Below are 18,084 nucleotides of genomic sequence, written 5' to 3'. Positions count from 1 at the left end.
GCTTTTGTGGATCCCTTTTTTAGGCACCTGTTTCTCCCTAGACATTATCTAGGAATCCCGGGTGGCTAGTTCAGAGTTTATGGATCCCACTGGGTGGCTAGGTGTTGCCATGCCCATGTCCCTTTGTGGATCTGAGCCACACTGCAAACCATTGCCCAACAGAAGAGAAACAGAAGCCAGAACGAACAAGTTAAAGGAAAAATACCATTACCAGAGAATCATTAGAAATATAGAATTTATTTCCCCATTACAATAAGGCTGCAGTACATGTGCATTCCCAACAGGCCATTTCTTTTACTGCAAATGACACATGAATTCTGTTTTGGTTTGTAATAGATATTGCTAGCCCAGTCAAGTATGAGCGGTGTTGTGGTAGCTGATCCCCACCGATTTTTGTTAAGCTGTTAGCATTATGCAAAAAGAAGAATTTACTGCACTTATAATAAAAATGCATCTACTATAATACAGAGGTATCCATTTTCAGTTATGGAGCTCCCAATCATCTCTTCCCTTTACTGTACCCAGTCTGAAGAAGCACAGTAGTTTAGGGAATAGTTCCAGTATGCAGAGATGTTTCTAGAGGAATCTCCTAAATATCTTCTCAGGTATCAGTTTCCATTAGAGGCAATTCTAGGGTGAGAGGCCATCCAAGGTCCTGATTGTGTTTGAAGAGGATGTTGTTCTGATTGCCCACTTCTCTCCCCACTGTTTAGTGTCTGTCATTCTAGGTTATTCACCACCTCCCTACTTCACATACATAGAAATACAAACCAATGGAGACAAACAGACCTGCATCACTCAAACCGCAAGATTAGTTAAGAACTGTACAACAAAAAAGCCAGCCTACAAGCATGATGAGAGAGAAAGCAGCTGTTCAGGAAACAAATTTGTTTCCAACTTCCGAGTGACTGTAGCAAGAAGAGTTATTTGCACACACAGCATCAGACCAGATTCACTGTTTTCACTTCCCTTTCAGAGAGATTCAAGAGAGTTATGTACTGTTTTTTAAAACTGCATTTTTTCTCCCCCCCCACCCCCAGTTTTAAGTCAGGTTCTATTCCATGATACCTGGAGCTGCAATCCAGTGGAATATCATGCTTGCAATAAAAATACATAACAAAATACTGCCCCATTTGTATGTTCTGCCCCATCCACATAAAGGATATCCACACACATTAGAATAGGTTTGGTTTTTCTCAATGAAAAACCCACAGTATTCCTGTCAGAGCTAGTCCTGGGAAGCTTAGTTGGAAAAGCTGGAGTTCAGTTGGATTCTGCTCCCATTGATAGATTTCCTGTTGATCCATTTCTTACTATCATCTTGCTGTAGTTTTTCTGCTGCTGTTCCTTGAAAGTGTCTTTGACTTTGGCCCTTTTCAGACCTCCATCCCTGGAGCACAGAAGACAGAAAGGATGCAGTTAGACTTCAACATTAGGGAAAAAATGAAGTCGGAGTTGAGCCACTAAATGCCTTTGATGATCTAGGCCAAAGCCCTTAAATATATGCACCCATGTAACTTCATCTTGACTTCAGTGACAGTAGCGCTTGCGTGAATAGTATCATCATTTGCCCCTTATGTTACATAAATTCCATATCCCATCCTTCTTGGCTCTGTAGAGCCCTGAATCCACTTGTGCATTTTGACTGCTCTCATCAGGGCCTCGCTCTGGAAATTTTTCAGTATGATCCACTTATTTTATAGCATTACATGCTCTTGGGGTACCATAAACCCATACTGAGGCAGGATGTTCAATGGATAGGAGCTCTGCAGACCTAGGTCCTAGTCTCAGCTCTGCTGCGTCTCTTCACTACAGTAATGTTACCTCTATGTGCTTTAGTTTCTATTTGTCAAACGGGGAAGACTGTATTGTGCTTTGAAACTTTTAGCTGAAACCCACTGTTCAAGAGCTCTGTATTGTCATCATATAAATTAAGAAAACCTTCTTTCATATGAAAGTGCCTGAATAGCCAACTTCCTCATTATCTACCATATCCTGGCTAAGACCATTTAAGTTAAAGAACACAAAGGTTGAGGCAGTCAAAGCTGTCTAGGGGATTAACACATCTTCAATTATATAGTGAAGTAGTGTCTAAATCCCCTAGACAGTTTAGAGAGTCTGAACCACATTCTATAGCCATTAAGACTTAAAAGACATGTATGCAAAAATGTCATATTAAGTGCAAGCAAAATCACATCTCATACCAGGAAAGCTCAGTCAGTCCTCCTTGATGAGCAATGGCTGACTTCACTCTGTTGGCAAACTGGACAGCATCTTCTCCTTCCTACACGGGATGCAAATTAGAGTCAATTTACCTATGTATTTTTATTTATTTTTAAAAAAAAACACACACACACACAGCTGTGCTACAAGTCCTACAGATTCTTTAGTTTGTGACCAGAAAGCTTTTGCTTTCGGAGCATTAGGCTTTGTCCGGTTTTGTTTGGGGTTTTCGGTTGGGTTTTTTTGGGGAGGGGGAAGGGTGTGGGCGGGGTGTCAGAGAGGGAAGTGGAGCAGCTTTGACACATTAAGCTTGTTCTCTGAATGTCTAGTTTTTAGCCTTTTCCTCAAAGGATGTTAGTCCACTCCTCATCAGCAACTTGATACTAAATGGAAGATCACACACTTCCCATGCAAATTTAAATCACACACTTGCCAGGCAAATCTAGCATACATTTTAGGTCTGTTTTTGACGTGATGGCAAGATAGAGAAAGTTTCCCTCAGACAGATTGATGACTTAATAATAAACCAATTTTCCAAACAGCGAGTGTTATTCTTAGCAGCACAGCTCATATTAGCATGAGTAATTGTGTAGCCATTGTGCCATCAGCATTTAGTTCCAGAGCAACACTACATGGACAGGGACAGCCTCCTTTTTCAACAGCTAATATACTGCAGATACATTTCATACTTAAATACACTGGGAAATGCAAAATTTAAAAAGAAGTTGAACAATGCTACTAAGAGCACTGAAGGAGGCTCAATTTAAGATTGATTCTCTAAGCCCTACTTATTTTACATCCTATACAAAATCAACCACATGCAAAAATACCTCTCTGACCATCGGTGGCATGTACCAGACGTTGCACACAATGGCCCAACTTGTCATTATTCGCAACAGGTAGCTCACTATGTCGTATTTGCTGCTGTTCCAGAACGCATCTCCAAACTGAGGGTCATACTACAGAAAGGCAAAAATAGTAAGTTTAAGTAATATAGATCCAAGGTGTAAACACGTGTTATGGCATTTAACTCAGAAGGCTGTATAGGAGGACATTAGTAACCATTACACATTGGCCTCCACCCCCAGAGGTGCAGCATGGGGAGATAATGTATATTTTTACAGGGGTGTCAAGTCTAGCCTGGATTACAAGCTTCATTTTCCTATTCCTTCAAATATTGACTTGTTAATTCATGGGCTGGTCAGACCAGCCCCTGCCTAACTTCTCTCCAGTCTTCCACGTTGTAAGGCAAACTCCAATAGAACTCACCAATAGGTTTCCACTTATTTCAAGAGAGCAACTCTAAAGAGACTGAATTACTTTCATTCATGGGTATTCAGTTGTTTGCTTTCCAATGGCCAAGTACACCAGAGGGCCAGTTGCAGAGCATGTGCTTCTACTGGCAACTGTACTGAGACAAACTCTTGTCCATCTCCCACCCACCCACCAAGCAGCCAGACCTTTCTACAGGTAAACAGCAGTGTCTGGAGACATATTGCTATTGTATTTTACCTTGATTGCAACTGGATAGATGGTCCCTCCTATTTCAAAGCTTCCTTTCTTAAACATCATTACTGATGTGTTGTTTATACAAGTGCCTGGACAAAAGAGAAGTCAGAGTGTTTGCAGTCAGAAAACCTTTGTTATGTATTCTAATGGAGTCAGACAGCAGGATTATACCAGTTTGCAAAGCAAGCAGCCACTGGGGAACAGTAAAAAGCACCTCCAACAAGAATGAGTTGGACTTTCCAATGTCTGTGCTTTGTCCAGGCCTAAAGATTGGAGGTCAGAGAATGGTGGGGCAGTGCTCCCCTCCCTGTAGTGCTAGAAGAGTAACGTTGAGGTTTGGGGGAAGAGGATGGAGAGGTAGGTAGAAGCAGGGAGGCCATGCATGATACACAACAGGCTCTCTCTGATGCAGAGAAGAAGGATTAGGCCATTTGTGGGAAAAACCCTTTCAGCCTTCTTCCCCTTCATCCCACCATTTCTGGGAGAAGCTGGAGCATCCTGATACTAGATGTTTCCTATTACAAGTTTGGAACAAGATCTGTTTAAGCAATAGGAGTCACAGCAGGACAACCAAGAGTGACATAAGCACTGAGAAGACAACTAAATCCAGTGTAATGAGAGTTTCTTACCTTCTGGAAAAATTAAGATTGGCAGTTTGTTCTTAGCTGCTACATGTTCTCTCAGTCTGTAGAAGCAGAAAGAAGGATGTTTAAGCAATACAGTTTGAAACAGGATTAATTTTTCCAGTCATGTATGTACATTCAACAGAAACCAAAAGCCAATGTTTGATGCAACATATCACTGTGCATCTGTAATTCATAACAGGAATATCATTTGATCCTAGATTCAGCTCCAAACATCCTTTAATATTTAGTCCTACCCAGTATTTCACCAATTATTCTTACTTCAAAGGGACATCCCCAGCTCTCTTGCGCATGGATCTGAGAGAGAGCGCATGCATGCGTGAGTTCACGTTTAGCCTCTATTAACGCTTCTGATTTTAAGTGCAATAAGTAGAGCAAGTCAAAATTTGTAGGAAAGAGCCAGCAAGATTCCTCCACCCCCCCCCCATGAAATATCGTGCTTTTGTGGCAAGCTCTAGTAATAAGTAGCTAATATACTGTGGTAAGAAGAGGAAAGTTTTCAATAAGGGTGTTTGTGAAGAAGCACTTCTGTTGCAAGATTCACAAGCAATAACTGAGGGGTTAAAAACCAACAACAAGTATTTGAAGGGCTGACGCACTGAGAGGAAGTAGTGTTAATGCAAGAGATGAATGGCATAAAGTTCAATTGAAGTTTTAGGCAGTCTATCCGGAAAAAACTTCTTGGCAGTAAGATACTTTAGGCTGTGGCACACTCAAGTGGTGGAAGCCCCACTGATTGCAATACTTAAACAGGCTGAGCAAAAGATGCAAGTTTGATAAAAGCTAAATAATCTTGGTTCTAGTTATTTAATCATAGGCCTTCTCCATTTCTGAAATATCTATAATGCCCAAAATTCTCACTCCTTGATCTTGATTGAGTAGACTTTCTGGAATGCCCCTTCAATCTACCATTTAGAAGCCAGGAAGGTGAAAGACAAGTTTATCCCTTATAAGACTACCCTGAAAATTCTACACAAAAAATTTAGGATGGGATACAGACACCTGGCATTGGAATCCAGCTCCAACCAGCAGGTGCTCCTTTGAATCAACTGGGGCAGAAACTTAGTTTGAAAGTTTTTTTGTTTGGAAGGTTATTATGATCAGGATGATTGGATAAAGATTTCATCTCCGGTCTTCTCCTCCCCCCCCCCAACCAAAAACAAAAAAACCCTTCCATTATCTTCTGTTAATGAAGTAGTTAGTGAAGGTATGCAAGAAGAGAGAAGGATGAGAGAATGATTCTCCCCAGTTAATGAGAGCTTCCCTCCCATGATGGGAGGTCAGCTATACCAGACTCAGATCTCTAAGGAGGAACAACTCCATTTCGGAGTCAGGAGAGCGATGCCCTTTATGACAAACCTGACGCTAGACTACAAACTTCATAGATACTTGAAATATAGCACTACTATTTCTATTGTACTGCGCTAAGGGAAAGTTCTTCTTTGCTACATGACTATACTGTTCTTTGAGGAAATCTTGCCCTTTCCAGGAGGAGCTCAGTACTGTAGGTAACTTCATCTAAAACCGGCAAGTCTGTGGTTTTTAAAAGGCTCTAATTTAGAAGACATTTCAGCAAAAGCCACAGGTAATTCTATTTCATGATAAAATTAATATTTTGTGAGTAAAGTTAGGTTCCTACCTCCCAACAGTCCCAGTTTGGGATTTCATATGGCTTTTCCTTGACATTCATGTGGGAAAACAATTTAGATTATAATTGTGGAAAGAAACAGCAAGACACTTGGGTACCTGCACACCAAGTGACCCTGGCAGCAGAGCTATCAGATTAACTCCACGTCAGAAGTCCTGTGCAGTCGCAACTGGAACATCTTTGTCACTAGAACCTTTTGTCCAAACTATTTTACTATAGGAAGAGATCCCAAGAGTGCTTAATGACTTTTTAAAATTTTTCCCCATTTCTGCAGTATCTCAGCACTCGTTTGCAAGCACACACTTGCATATTCCGTCCCCATCTGTGGGTAACATCCAAGTTCCATTTCTGTTGCTAATTAGATGCAAAGTAATATTCCCAAAGAAAAATAGTGTAGGATTGCTCCCACAACTGTAATTTTTCCATTCACTGCATGCATGTTGCAAACAACTGCAATCCACATCACTCCAGACTATGGTAATACACAATCATAGAAGGAGGTTGAGTCCTGGTATTCCCAGTGTTTCTACAAGGTGTTTAGCATTTAGAACAAGATGGCCAGATATATTCACTGCAGATAAAGTGCTTCTACAGTCTAGCCTTTCACCCTCCAGAAGGGGCAAGATTGTTAGGCCACTGCCTATCATGCTGACCAATGACTTACCGTTTCCTTATTGCCCCCATCCTGCCTGTATGTCTGTCTCTTGTGTAATACTTGGGTTGTAAGCTCTATGGAGTAAGGGCCATCTTTTTGTTCTGTGTTCGTACAATGCGGTTCTGGCCCATGACTAGGGATCCCAGATGCTAGGATTGTTATAGTTAGAATAATGCCATTTTTCACAGCTACAGCAGCACTCAGCTGAGTTATTGCCCATTCCTTACCTTTTTGTCACTAGGTGGCGGTCTTTCATTTCTGAGCGTTCAAACCAGACATGGGGACAGGCTTTGACCGTGGATCTCTGAATAAGTCCCATTAGACCCCCGTGAGCCTGGCCAACCTGCAAGCCCAAATGGGAGACTACTATACAAAACTCATGGCAAAATGAAAGTCCATCTGCTTAATGCCTATTTAAAATACAGCTATGTATCTCCCAAACTAGAGCTTTGCAATGTACAGAAAAAGAAATCCAGTAAAAGCATTCATTTCCTAGACACCTAGAAAATACAGTATTGGATAGTTGGTCTTTTAGCACTATTTAAATATTATACAACCACGGTTCAAACCCTGAATATATAGACAGTAGAAAGTAAAGAGGTAACTATTTTGTAAGCATTTACTTTTGTGCATCTTCAGGAAAAAAAAAAAAAAAAAAAAAAAAATCACAAAAGACCCTTGAGTCTGCATTTTTCTGACGTGTCAGGTTTCCACTCACCCCCATGAACAGTCTCTGCACACAGCTAGAAATCCCTTTAAGCACGTTCAAACCAATATGGTGGCTACTAAAGGCACTTGAAGTTCTGCTTTTACAAAATAGTTTAGAGTTTGTACGGTCTTGGTCTCTTCATTATTTTGCACTAGGTCATCTCATACATATTAGGGTGAGCATATATCTGAGTATTAACCCATCTAAATTTGGAAAGTTTTACATGCTTTTGCATGCACACCAAGAACTCTGCACAAACTGCATGAACAGAAAGATGTTACTCATAATGCAATTAGCATCAATACTTAAGAGAAGTCTTCCTCTTTCCATCCCAAACCTTGTCCTCTGCCTTTACTTTTATAACCTCTTGGGCAAAATATTTTGCAGTACTCTGATCTACCAGTGACTTACACAGATTTTAGGTACTGTCACTGAAGCGTTACCATAGGAAAGTTAACATTTACTAAAGATGAAAGTTAGCGTTTCATACCATCTTTGTGCCATTACCACATCACAAGCTACACTGAGATGCCCCCATCTTAACCTGTTACTTCTGGGCATTTCACAATCCCAATAATTCAGCTACAAAAGTAGATTTCTATTCTGCATCTCATCCCTAGAGCACTACCTGTAGCCAGGCTCGAATGTCAGTCTTAAGCTGCAGGATGGGCAGGCCACCACAAAAGATAGTCCGCTCCTGCCATTATTCGTGGGTGCCTTTTTACAGGCTGGACACACTGGGTATATTTACACTGCAACAGAACACCTGCGACTGACTTGGGTTCGCTGGGCTCAGGTTGTGGGTTGTAAAACTTGCAGTATGGACTTGTCGGGCTTGGGCTCCAGGACCCTGAGAGGGTCTTCCCTCAGAACAAGTCTATCACAGCAGAATGTTACTGGACTTGTTCTTTTGAATGACTAACACCCAGTTTAGTTAGGTCTTGACCCTCACAGCGGGCAGCTTTAGTAACACACACAAGAGCCAACATCCCTCTCCCACAGCCTTCTTCACAGATTCCACGACAACAGCAATAAGAAGATATGCTAGACAGATCAGATGGAAGCAGGAGTTTTACTTGACAAGCCATTCCTTCAGCACTACACCCAAAATACACCTCCAGCACTTGATCACAGGGGCTGAAGGAGGCCTGCTGCTAGGCCCCTTTATGAAAGTCAGAAGTAGTCTTAGTCACTAACAGGAATTAACTCCATTTTATCACTATAGGCTAAATTGCTTAGTTGCATATCTGCTCTATTGTAATGCAGAGTGTCTCAGTCTGCATTTGAAGAGCAAGCCATTGCTGGTCAGGCACCTGTGCTGTCGAGTTATTCCCAGGTGCACTTTATGAACAGTGCATTCACAGCAATTCTACTGGCCACCAACTTTTAACCTTGACACCCGAGACAACCTTGCTCAAGGACCAAACACCCCCTTCCTTACTTACACTGAAAAAAGGATTGAGAGCAGAGGCTCAATTCTAGAGCATTGAGCAATAACTTAGGGTACATCTACACCACAAATTTTGGCGTCATTGTAGGATAGATAGGCTTTAATCTAGCTAGCACGAGTAACATAGATGCAAAGATGCAGTGGGCATAGGCTCTAGCAGACTAGCAATCTGAGTGTGTAGCCCATTGGGCTTGTACTGGGGCTGCCAGCTTGTACTACCATATCTTCACCACTACGGTTACCTAAATTCGTGAGATTAAAGCTTGTGTAGATATGCCCAATCACACCTTCATCTGCCATGTAGACAGACCTGAATCTTAACAATGCAGTGTAAAGAAATGCATTTTTAATAAGTGATCCAACAGATTCCATTTCTGTGACTTCTCCAGTGGTTCAAGATTCTCAGTTACACTTTGGTCTGAAGGGGCCAAGTGCTCATACACGACCTGGCAGAAGCCATGGAGATTATTTGGGATCTCAGGATGCACGTTTATTCTGGAAAATGCTGCGAGAAGTCAGAGATCCTTCCCATAGTCAGAGGCTGGTGATCCACTGGGTTAGTACATAGCATTTATTCCAGACATCTGGAGTGAGACCCTAGTTTAGGTCACAAATTTTAGCGGCCTCCTCCTGATCGCTACTGTCTAAATCAACATTTACAGGTTTTCACTTCTCATACCATTGCATAGCATCCATCGTTAGTCAGGATTAAAACATCTATTGGAGACGTGTGGTTGGCAACACATATACCTCCTTTCTGTGGTCTGTTTTCCCTGCAATGACAGGAAGCATCATTCACTTAACTGTACAAAACATAACTATGTTCCCTTTGTTGATTATATCAAGTGTCTCACTAGTTCCTGGAAGACTGCATTTCAGTGGAATAGTAACGGCAGCAGTTACAATAATTTTGTAGGCACCTGCAACCTACAATATGGTTGTGATTATTTTCTAACCTACAGAAAATTGTTGGTGAACAAATTCTGTCAATTTACAGACTAGACCTGCTGTTAATGAAAACAGTGTTAAATAGCATTTGAACCATGCTTTGAGAATAATTTCTGGTAAGAGATTTAGTTGTCACACTATAAGCAAATAAGCAAACACTGAGCAAACACCTTCATCATTCAGCCACTCTACCTGTGTGGCAGAGTCATGCTAATTCCATACAGACTAATTAAAGTTCATTAAAAGAGGTCCTCGCTTTGAGACATACCACCACTGACATCACCAAAAAACAAATTACCCCCTTTGTCCTATTTGTCTAGAGTTATGTATCCTCTTTACCAGGGCCATCCCTACAGGGGCGTGGGACCTGGGGCGGAAGTGACAGATTCGTCTCTTCCTGGACCGTCCAATCGCACCAGCCCGTGGGGCCCCATCAAAGCATGGGTGCCAGAGCCATCACCCCGATTCGTCCTACCCAAGGGATGGCTCTGCCCTTTACAGTAGTGGAGTGCAACACAGACTTACTCACTTGTTATGGTATGTGATGGTACCAGACAGAGCTCTGACGAGGATCCGGGAGCACGTCAGGTGGACCAGTTCGCTTAGCCAATCTTTAGCGCTGAAAGACACGTACACTTACACCTCCAAACAGTCTTGGAAGGGAATTATAATAGATGCGGTTTTCCTCAGCCCTTGCAAAGTGTTCCAGTTACAAGGACTAGGCCAAGACTTTACTGCAATAGTGTAGTGTGTTTAGGGCAGTGGACTGGGATTCTGGGAACTTCAGTCCTATTCCCAGCTCTGCCACCAACCTGCCGCAACACCTTGGGCAAATCACTTCACCTCCCACTTGGTCTTGTCTATTGAGATAATTCTACTCCAACGAGCCTGCCACCTCAGAGTGTTTATTTTATATACACACACCCCAGCACAAAGGCAGCCCAACCAAGACTGACTCCCCAGAGGTGCTTCCATACTATAAAAAGTGGTGATGCCACTGGTAGAGACAACATACACAGCAGAGACCTCCCAGGCTCCTCTGGATAGCTTGGGGAGAAACCAGAGAGGGAGACCAGGGGAACAAGTGAAGGAAGGAGTGTTTAGCTGCTGTTCAGAGTAGCACTGCAGTTTAGAGTGACATTGGGGTTTCATTCTCAGTTATTTCCATAATGAGCATGCTCACTTCAAAGGTAAGGAGAGTTGTTTGCCTCCCTGCAAAGTCAACCTGGACCCTGACAAATCAAGCTGGACTCTGACAAGCATCAGTAATGAGAGGACCTCCAGGCCAAGACAGATTCTCAATTACACAGGTGCTATCCCCTTAAAATGGTGGGTTAGCACAAGTGTCACAACTGGAACTTAATTAACAGTTCTGTTGGTGCTGCAAAGGAGTACTAGAATCCAGCTCAAGGCCCAGAGCCAGGCTGGCCCTGCACATCCAAGGGAAATAAGACCACTTTTTCAAGACCGCCTTGATCACTAAAGAAAGAACGGAGAATATGCACAAGAAATATTACCTTTCCCAGTCACTCTTTGGACTGGAATCAAACTTCAGAGTTTCTCCATTGCAGCAAGTATTGTTTCCTTGTTTGTTGCCTTTGCACCTCTCCTTGCCCCACCTGACTTTCCCCATTTTGCCTGTCACGCTTGTCTTTTGCTTTCCCCTTCATCCTCCTCTGCTCCCAGGAACTCTGTTAGTCTCTCCTCTTACCAGCGCAGTACCACATTTTCACCACCATATCCTTCACTGTTGACATTCTCCTCATACACCAGGAGTGGGCAAACTTTTTGGCCTGAAGTCCACATCAGCGTTCCACAAGCATATGGAAGGCCGGGTAGGGAAGGCTGTACCCCCCCCAACCCCCAATTCCCCCTTCAACTTCCTGCCCCCCGACTGCCCTCCTCAGAACCCCCGACCTACCCAACCCGCCTGCCCGCCCCCCCCCCCAACTCCTTGTCACCTGACCACCCCTCCTGGGACCCCCTGCCTGTAACCGCCCCCCCCCGGGACCCCACCCCCCATCCAACCCAAACAGGTTAATTAAGGGGGAAAAAACCCACACACTTACCTGCTGTTTGGCAACTGCCCTACAAGTGTGGTTCCCACAATCATTGAAACAATCCCAATGGCAGCCAAGGTAACACTAAAAACGAAAAGGAAGAGACCAGACAGTTTGTCTGCAGCAAGAAGATCCCTATTGGAGGGGAATTACAGTAATTCATGTCACAAAAACATCTAACTAGATGTACTAGAGAACATGAGAATGCTGAAGAGTATCTGATGAATATCTGAGCCCCTACAACAGTTTCAATTTTAAGATGGGGGACGGGAGTAAAAGGAGCAGTGCAAGACTCCGCAGCAACGGGTGCAGCGTGATAACTGAAAAAGCCCAGTTTGCATGTTCGTCATCGTTTCTTGCAGGACTCAGTTACCTCAAACTGCAGAGTGATCATTTCACATTCGTGCATATGTGACAGAGGCCCAGTGGTGGGTTACTGCTGCGTTTCAATAACTCTGGTCAGACCCGACATGCTCACTGCACCTAACACATTGTTGCCATAATCTGTATCGTAAAGGGGTCATGTAATATCATTGGAAAACTCCTCCCTGATCATTAATATTCTTGCATGATATACCTATGTCCGGTTAATCTACAAGTTATACAGATGTGCTGAAAATGTGACTAAAACATGTTTAAACCAGGCACCTCAGGGGAAGTTGATAAACAGGGTTTTTCCAGACAAAGGGGCCAACACTTCAAGCCAGGTATGGCCAAGGACAGTGGGCTATTCATTTGTATCTGCGATTGCAAGAAGATCATTTGCATTGTGAAAGTCACAAGCAGGAAAGTGCCAGTGTGGCATCTCTGTGGATGTAACACCCAGCGGGGGAAGGAACTCTATCTGGGGATACCTTTCAGAAGACGACGACATTTCAAAGGTGTACTGGACTCTAAAGAGCAGGGGAGAAAACCCAAAAGTTATCCATGATTATCCAAGATGGCTAAAAGTCTCTGGAAATTGACTATAGGTGAGAAACCTGCTTAGACCAAGAATGTAGCCTTCTGAAATTAAATTTAATTTCAGAAGCGTATTTTTATTTGTGTGTTTGTCACCATTTCTAGCTTTATTTCTTACACTTGGTATGACTTAAGTCTATGCCCTTTTGTTAAGAAACTGGTCTGCCTTTTACCGTAAACGAACTCAGTGCTTTGACTGAAATGGAAGGGTTGTCAGCCACAGCTAAGTTAATAAGCTGCTCTCTGTACTATTGCTTTGAAGGAGCAGCAAACTTGATAAGGTTTTGTGGATGCTACAATAAGAGGGGCTGCAGAAAGATGTTCTTGGGGGGAGAATTTGGGGCTGGAAAGGTTGGTGAGTTCCCCTTACAAAGAGTAAGTGGGTGATGGGAGCCTGGGTGAGACCTCCATGCTTGTAGGCTGGCTGTTGGTGTCAGGGCTGAGAGCTACAGCAGCAGAGCATTCTAGGTGCTTAGAGTTGCAAGAAGTGTTGGCTGAACCCCTTACCGGCCTGGGTGAACCCCAGCGTGTCACCGCATACATACACACACATGAAAACCTAGCTTCCCAGCACTTGGCTCACCGAAGAGGCAGCAGGAGACAGTAGCGGATGAGGACCCCGAGGACCCATACTATAGTCAGACGCAGGCTGATGTACTGGAAGTTGACATTAGTCCTTGTAAGGAGGTTCCAAGAGACTAGTTCCTCTGAAGAAAACCTTTGGGTGACTTCATCTTCCACAATAGCTTCAATCCCCTTCTTGGAGAAATAGAACACATCGGAGAGTTCAAAGTCTACTCTGTGCAGGCCCGCGATCTCCTTCTCCATAGTGGTTTCATCTCTCTGTATGATGCCTTAACAGAAATGTGAGGAAATCACTAGATAATTGAACAGAGAATGGATTTAAACAGTTGTCCTGTTGTCACAAAGGATTACTTGCTGCTCTGTGCCGCTCAGATAATGACCTAACAATATCAGAGCCACGTATGTTTGACTGCCAGAATAGTGTGTCATAGATTTGCAAATACTATGCAGCAGGTCAGTTCTTCATCACCCCCACCCCCAAAACGCAGACACTTATGCAACAAGGCAGACTCTCTTTCCTTCCTGTCTGCTCTCTCCCTGTGGGTTTCCTAAACCATGGATAGGATGAACATTAGAAACTAATCCATGTGTCCTCACCACAGCTCCAGAGTCACCCCACAGAGAAGATACAGGTGGGTACTCTCATCCTTGCTTCAGTTATTCTGGAAGATACATATGCTTTGTCCCTTAGGACAATAGCAGCTTAGGACTAGATGCAAGCAGTGCTCCACTTGGAAAAGTATAGAACAGAGACCCAATCTCATTTACATTAAGGTCCCTTTACACCACTCTGGCAATACAATAGAGCCTTCCAGTGTAAATTACACTCACTCCAAGACCACTTTGCACTGCCAGAGAAATGTAACTGTAACTTGGGCACAGATTTCTCCTCCCCCAATGCTGCAAACCATATTTAAAGTGTTCATTCTCCACTCCCCAGCATCTTTCCTACCCCTGGCACCTGTTTGCGTTGGACAATTTTGTTCACCACCACCCCAAGATGGTGGTGGCTAAAACCTGAAGAGCTGCTGAAAACAACTCATCTTTGGCCAGACTTGCAGCTAGCCTGCATTTGGCACCAGTTCAGCAGCACCCCTGGTCAGCAGTGGCTCACAAGCCACAATTGTATTCACTTAACTGAGAAATATCCTGCAGGCAGTTGTACCAACAGTTCCTGTAAGAAAGCAGAGCCCTACCCCCTACTATTTTATTTCATAAGACGATAAAAATTGAACTGCAACATTTGAACTTTGTCCATGTAGTGCAAAGGGAGCCAAGAAAAACATAAGGAGTTGTTCAGAGTTGCATTAGAAGTGGCAATATTCATTGCCCAATGTTTTTATTATGGTATAATAATAATCAAACAGACCTGTGCCATTGCTGGGTACCTCTTGGAGATCAGGGACAAAGTGTAAGTGCTGACTAGAGCTGAAGTCCTGCTTACGCAAGATGTTTTGAGGAAATCAGTAGCAGGCGTAGCCACACATGAGCTGTCTACTGATGTGATCTAGTGTTTAACTGAGAGGCAGAATGACCTTGTGGTTGGGACACTGAACCGGGATGAATACTGGAGTTCAGTTCCCAGTTTGGCCAGACTACGTGGCCTGGGGCAAGTCACTTGACTTCTGAGCTTCAGGCTCTGTCTACACTACCACTTTTGTCAGTCGGGGTGTGGAAACAAAACAAAAAAATAAACAAAACAAAACACCATACACCTCCCTGACTGACATCAGTTTCACCAACAAAAGCGCTGGTGTGGACAGTGCTATGTGGGCAGGATTGAGTCTCCTGCCAATGCAGCTAGCGCCACTTGTTGGGGGTGGTTTAATTATGCCTGCAGGTTCCTGCCATCAAAGAGCGGCTACGTGGGAGACCTTATAGCAGCACAGCTGCACCACGAAACCTGTGCTGCTGTAAAGGGCCGTAGCGTAGACATCGCTGCAGATCCCATCTGCGAAGTGCACATAATGCTCACTCCCGCCCTTAGCCTCCCTCTATTAACTAGGTTTTGCCACCCTTCGCACTGAGCAATACCTTACATAAGCAGGCCTACTGAAATAAATGGCGCTATTCTTGGAGTACAGTACTATTCCATGTAAATAATGTTATATTTAGACCCTGCCCTGCAACCGAGTGCAGAGTGACTAAACCATTTAAAGACAGTCACAAGTAAGAGTGGCAGAATCAAACCCTTAGCTCAGGGGTGGCCAGCCTGAGCCTGAGAAGGAGCCAGAATTAGAGCCACAGCAATAGGTCAGCAGCCCCCCAATCAGCTCTCCCCTGCCCCCCAGCACCTCTCGCCCACCAGAAGCCCCGCCCCATCAGCACCTCCCCTTCCCTCCTTGCACCTCCCAATCAGCTGTTTCGTGGCATGCAGGAGGCTGAGGTGGGGAGGGGGGAGAGGCACGGCAGGCTCAGGGGAGAGGGCGGGAAGGGGTGGAGTGGGGACAGGGCCTGTTGCAGAGACAGGGGTTGAGCGGTGAGCACTCCCTGGCCCACTGGAAAGTTGGTGCCTGTAGCTCCAGCCCCGAGTCGGTGCCTACACAAGGAGCCGCATATTAACTTCTGAAGAGCTGCATGTGGCTCCAGAGCCACAGGTTGGCTGTCCCTGCCTTAGGCTGCAAGATCCCTGGGGGCAGAGCCTGTATTTTACTAGGTGCCTGACAGTGTCAGCTACAGTGGGTCCCCGATCTTAGGCCTCTGGGCGCTACAATAGTAATTTAAGAAGATTAGTAGCTCCTTATTCCCCCCCCCCCCCCATTTTAAAATCTGTTCCCCCTTTTCCTCAGGTTAATATTACTGAGACATTCTTCATTCAAAATTCTTACCACCGAAAGCAGAGTTCTTAAGTGCCTTTGCCTGCTCCTGTTTGACTCCTTTCTGGATTCGTATTGTGGCCCACTGTTCAAGAGAAAAAAAGTGTGCATTTAAGAGATAGCATTTGATGTTGTAACATTTGCTCACCATTAAAAGAACTTCCTATAGGGTAAGCGGTACTTCCCTTAAAAGCCATCTGCATTAAGTTCTCTTCACTAGACAGACAAACCATCACACACACCACCTCTGATTTTGTTCCTGTTCTTAAGTGTCTTGGTACAGATAAAATCCTGCCAGCAAGTCAGTGGAAAACAGTCGTCCTATACTCACTCTGCCAACTTTAATATGCCAACTTTAATAGAACAGAATGCCAGTTCAAATTCAAGAGTACACATCACCACAGGATTTTTTTTAAAAAGGTTTCATTAGTGGTCCTCAGCATCCAAGCAGATCAGAGACCAAGCAGCTATAAGCCATGCCCCAGCTGCCAGAGTCATATTAGGTCAGTAGAACCTCAGCTTAGAGTGGGGGGTGGGGGATGTGTGTAGAGGGAATACTCTATTGCTCATGGCTACAGAGATAAGCTAGAGATAAGGGTGTTCGATTTTGTGCGAGTAGACAGTTGGCAACCCTAGGCCCAAGGTTAATGGGAGCTACCGCCCCCTTCCTCCCAGTCTTCTTTTCTCAAGACGAAATATGCCCCGTTTTTTTAACCTTTCCTCATAGGTCAGGTTTTCTAAGCCTTTTATCATTTGTTGCTCTCCTCTTGACCTTCTCCAGATTGTCCGCATCCTTCTTAAGGTATGGTACCCTACACTGAACACACTTCTCCAGCTGAGGTCTGACCTGTGCTGAATAGAGCGAGATATTCTCTCCCATATCTTACATGGGACACTACTGTTAATACACCCCGGAATGATATTAGCTTTTATTGCAGCTGCACCACACTGTTGACTCATATTCCATTTCTGATCCACTATCATCCCCAAATCCTTTCCAGCAGCAATGCCAGCTAGGCAGTTATTCCCTATTTTGTAGTTGTGCATTTGAGGGGGGGGGGGTTCCCCTTAAATGTAGTACTTTGCACTTACCTTTATTGAATATCATCTGGTTGATTCCAGACCAATTCTCCAATTGGTCAAGATCATTCTGAGTTCTAATCTGTCCTGAGTTCTTGCAACCCCACCCATCTTGATGTCATCTGCAAATTTTATAAGCATACTCTCCACTCCAAGTCATTAATTAAAATGTTGACTAGTACCAGTTCCAAGACAGACCCTGTGGGACCCCTTTATATACATACTCCTAGTTTGACAGCAGATAGCTACTCCGAGTATGATCTTTCAATCTGTTGTGCACCTAGTTTATAGGAATTTAATCTGGACCACATTTCCCTAATTGCTTATGACAATATCATGTTGGACTGTGTCAAAAGCTTTACTAAAAATCAAGATACATGACATCTACAGCTTCCCCCCCCATCCACTAGGCCAGTAAACCTGTCAAAGACAGACCTTAGGTTGGTTTAGCATGATTTGTTCTTGATAAATCCATGGTGGCTATTCCTTATAACCCTATTGTCCTCATGGTTATTAAAAAGTGATGGTTAACAATTTGTTCCAGTATCTTTTCAGGTATCAAAGTTAGGCTGATTGGTCTAATTCCCGAGGTCCTCTCGGTTCCACTTTTTAAAGACAATACTAGATTTGCCCTTCTCCAATCCTCTGTGAGCTCACCTGTCCTCCAAAGATAATTGCTAATGGTTCTGAGATTACTTCAAGAACCAGCTGAAGTACTCTTAGGGTGAATTTTGTCAGGACCTGCCAACTTGTATATATATCGAACCTATTTTTTCCCCCCTCTATTCTGCAATGTG

At 43.8% G+C, this 18,084-nt stretch overlaps 1 protein-coding gene across 1 annotated transcript in view; it reads right to left on the bottom strand.

Annotated features, from left to right (window-relative positions):
* Positions 1-218: 218 nt before the first annotated feature.
* GPAT3 (glycerol-3-phosphate acyltransferase 3) overlaps positions 219-18,084 on the bottom strand; it is a 28,867-nt gene continuing 11,001 nt past the window's right edge. The window contains exons 3-13 of the mRNA XM_048847396.2: positions 16,220-16,292; positions 13,390-13,660; positions 11,856-11,930; positions 10,316-10,405; positions 9,518-9,611; positions 6,907-7,022; positions 4,362-4,417; positions 3,736-3,821; positions 3,054-3,182; positions 2,205-2,284; positions 219-1,390 (exon numbers count right to left, since the gene is read on the bottom strand). Of these exons, the coding sequence (XP_048703353.1) occupies positions 1,264-1,390; positions 2,205-2,284; positions 3,054-3,182; positions 3,736-3,821; positions 4,362-4,417; positions 6,907-7,022; positions 9,518-9,611; positions 10,316-10,405; positions 11,856-11,930; positions 13,390-13,660; positions 16,220-16,292 (1,197 nt within the window). The 3' untranslated portion in view covers positions 219-1,263. The remainder of the gene's footprint in view (positions 1,391-2,204; positions 2,285-3,053; positions 3,183-3,735; positions 3,822-4,361; positions 4,418-6,906; positions 7,023-9,517; positions 9,612-10,315; positions 10,406-11,855; positions 11,931-13,389; positions 13,661-16,219; positions 16,293-18,084) is intronic.

This window comes from Caretta caretta, chromosome 4 (assembly GCF_965140235.1).
Source record: "Caretta caretta isolate rCarCar2 chromosome 4, rCarCar1.hap1, whole genome shotgun sequence".
Lineage (NCBI taxonomy): Eukaryota > Metazoa > Chordata > Testudines > Cheloniidae > Caretta > Caretta caretta.
The sequence above is the reverse complement of the archived record's forward strand: the minus strand, read 5'-3'. Positions and strand labels throughout refer to the sequence as shown.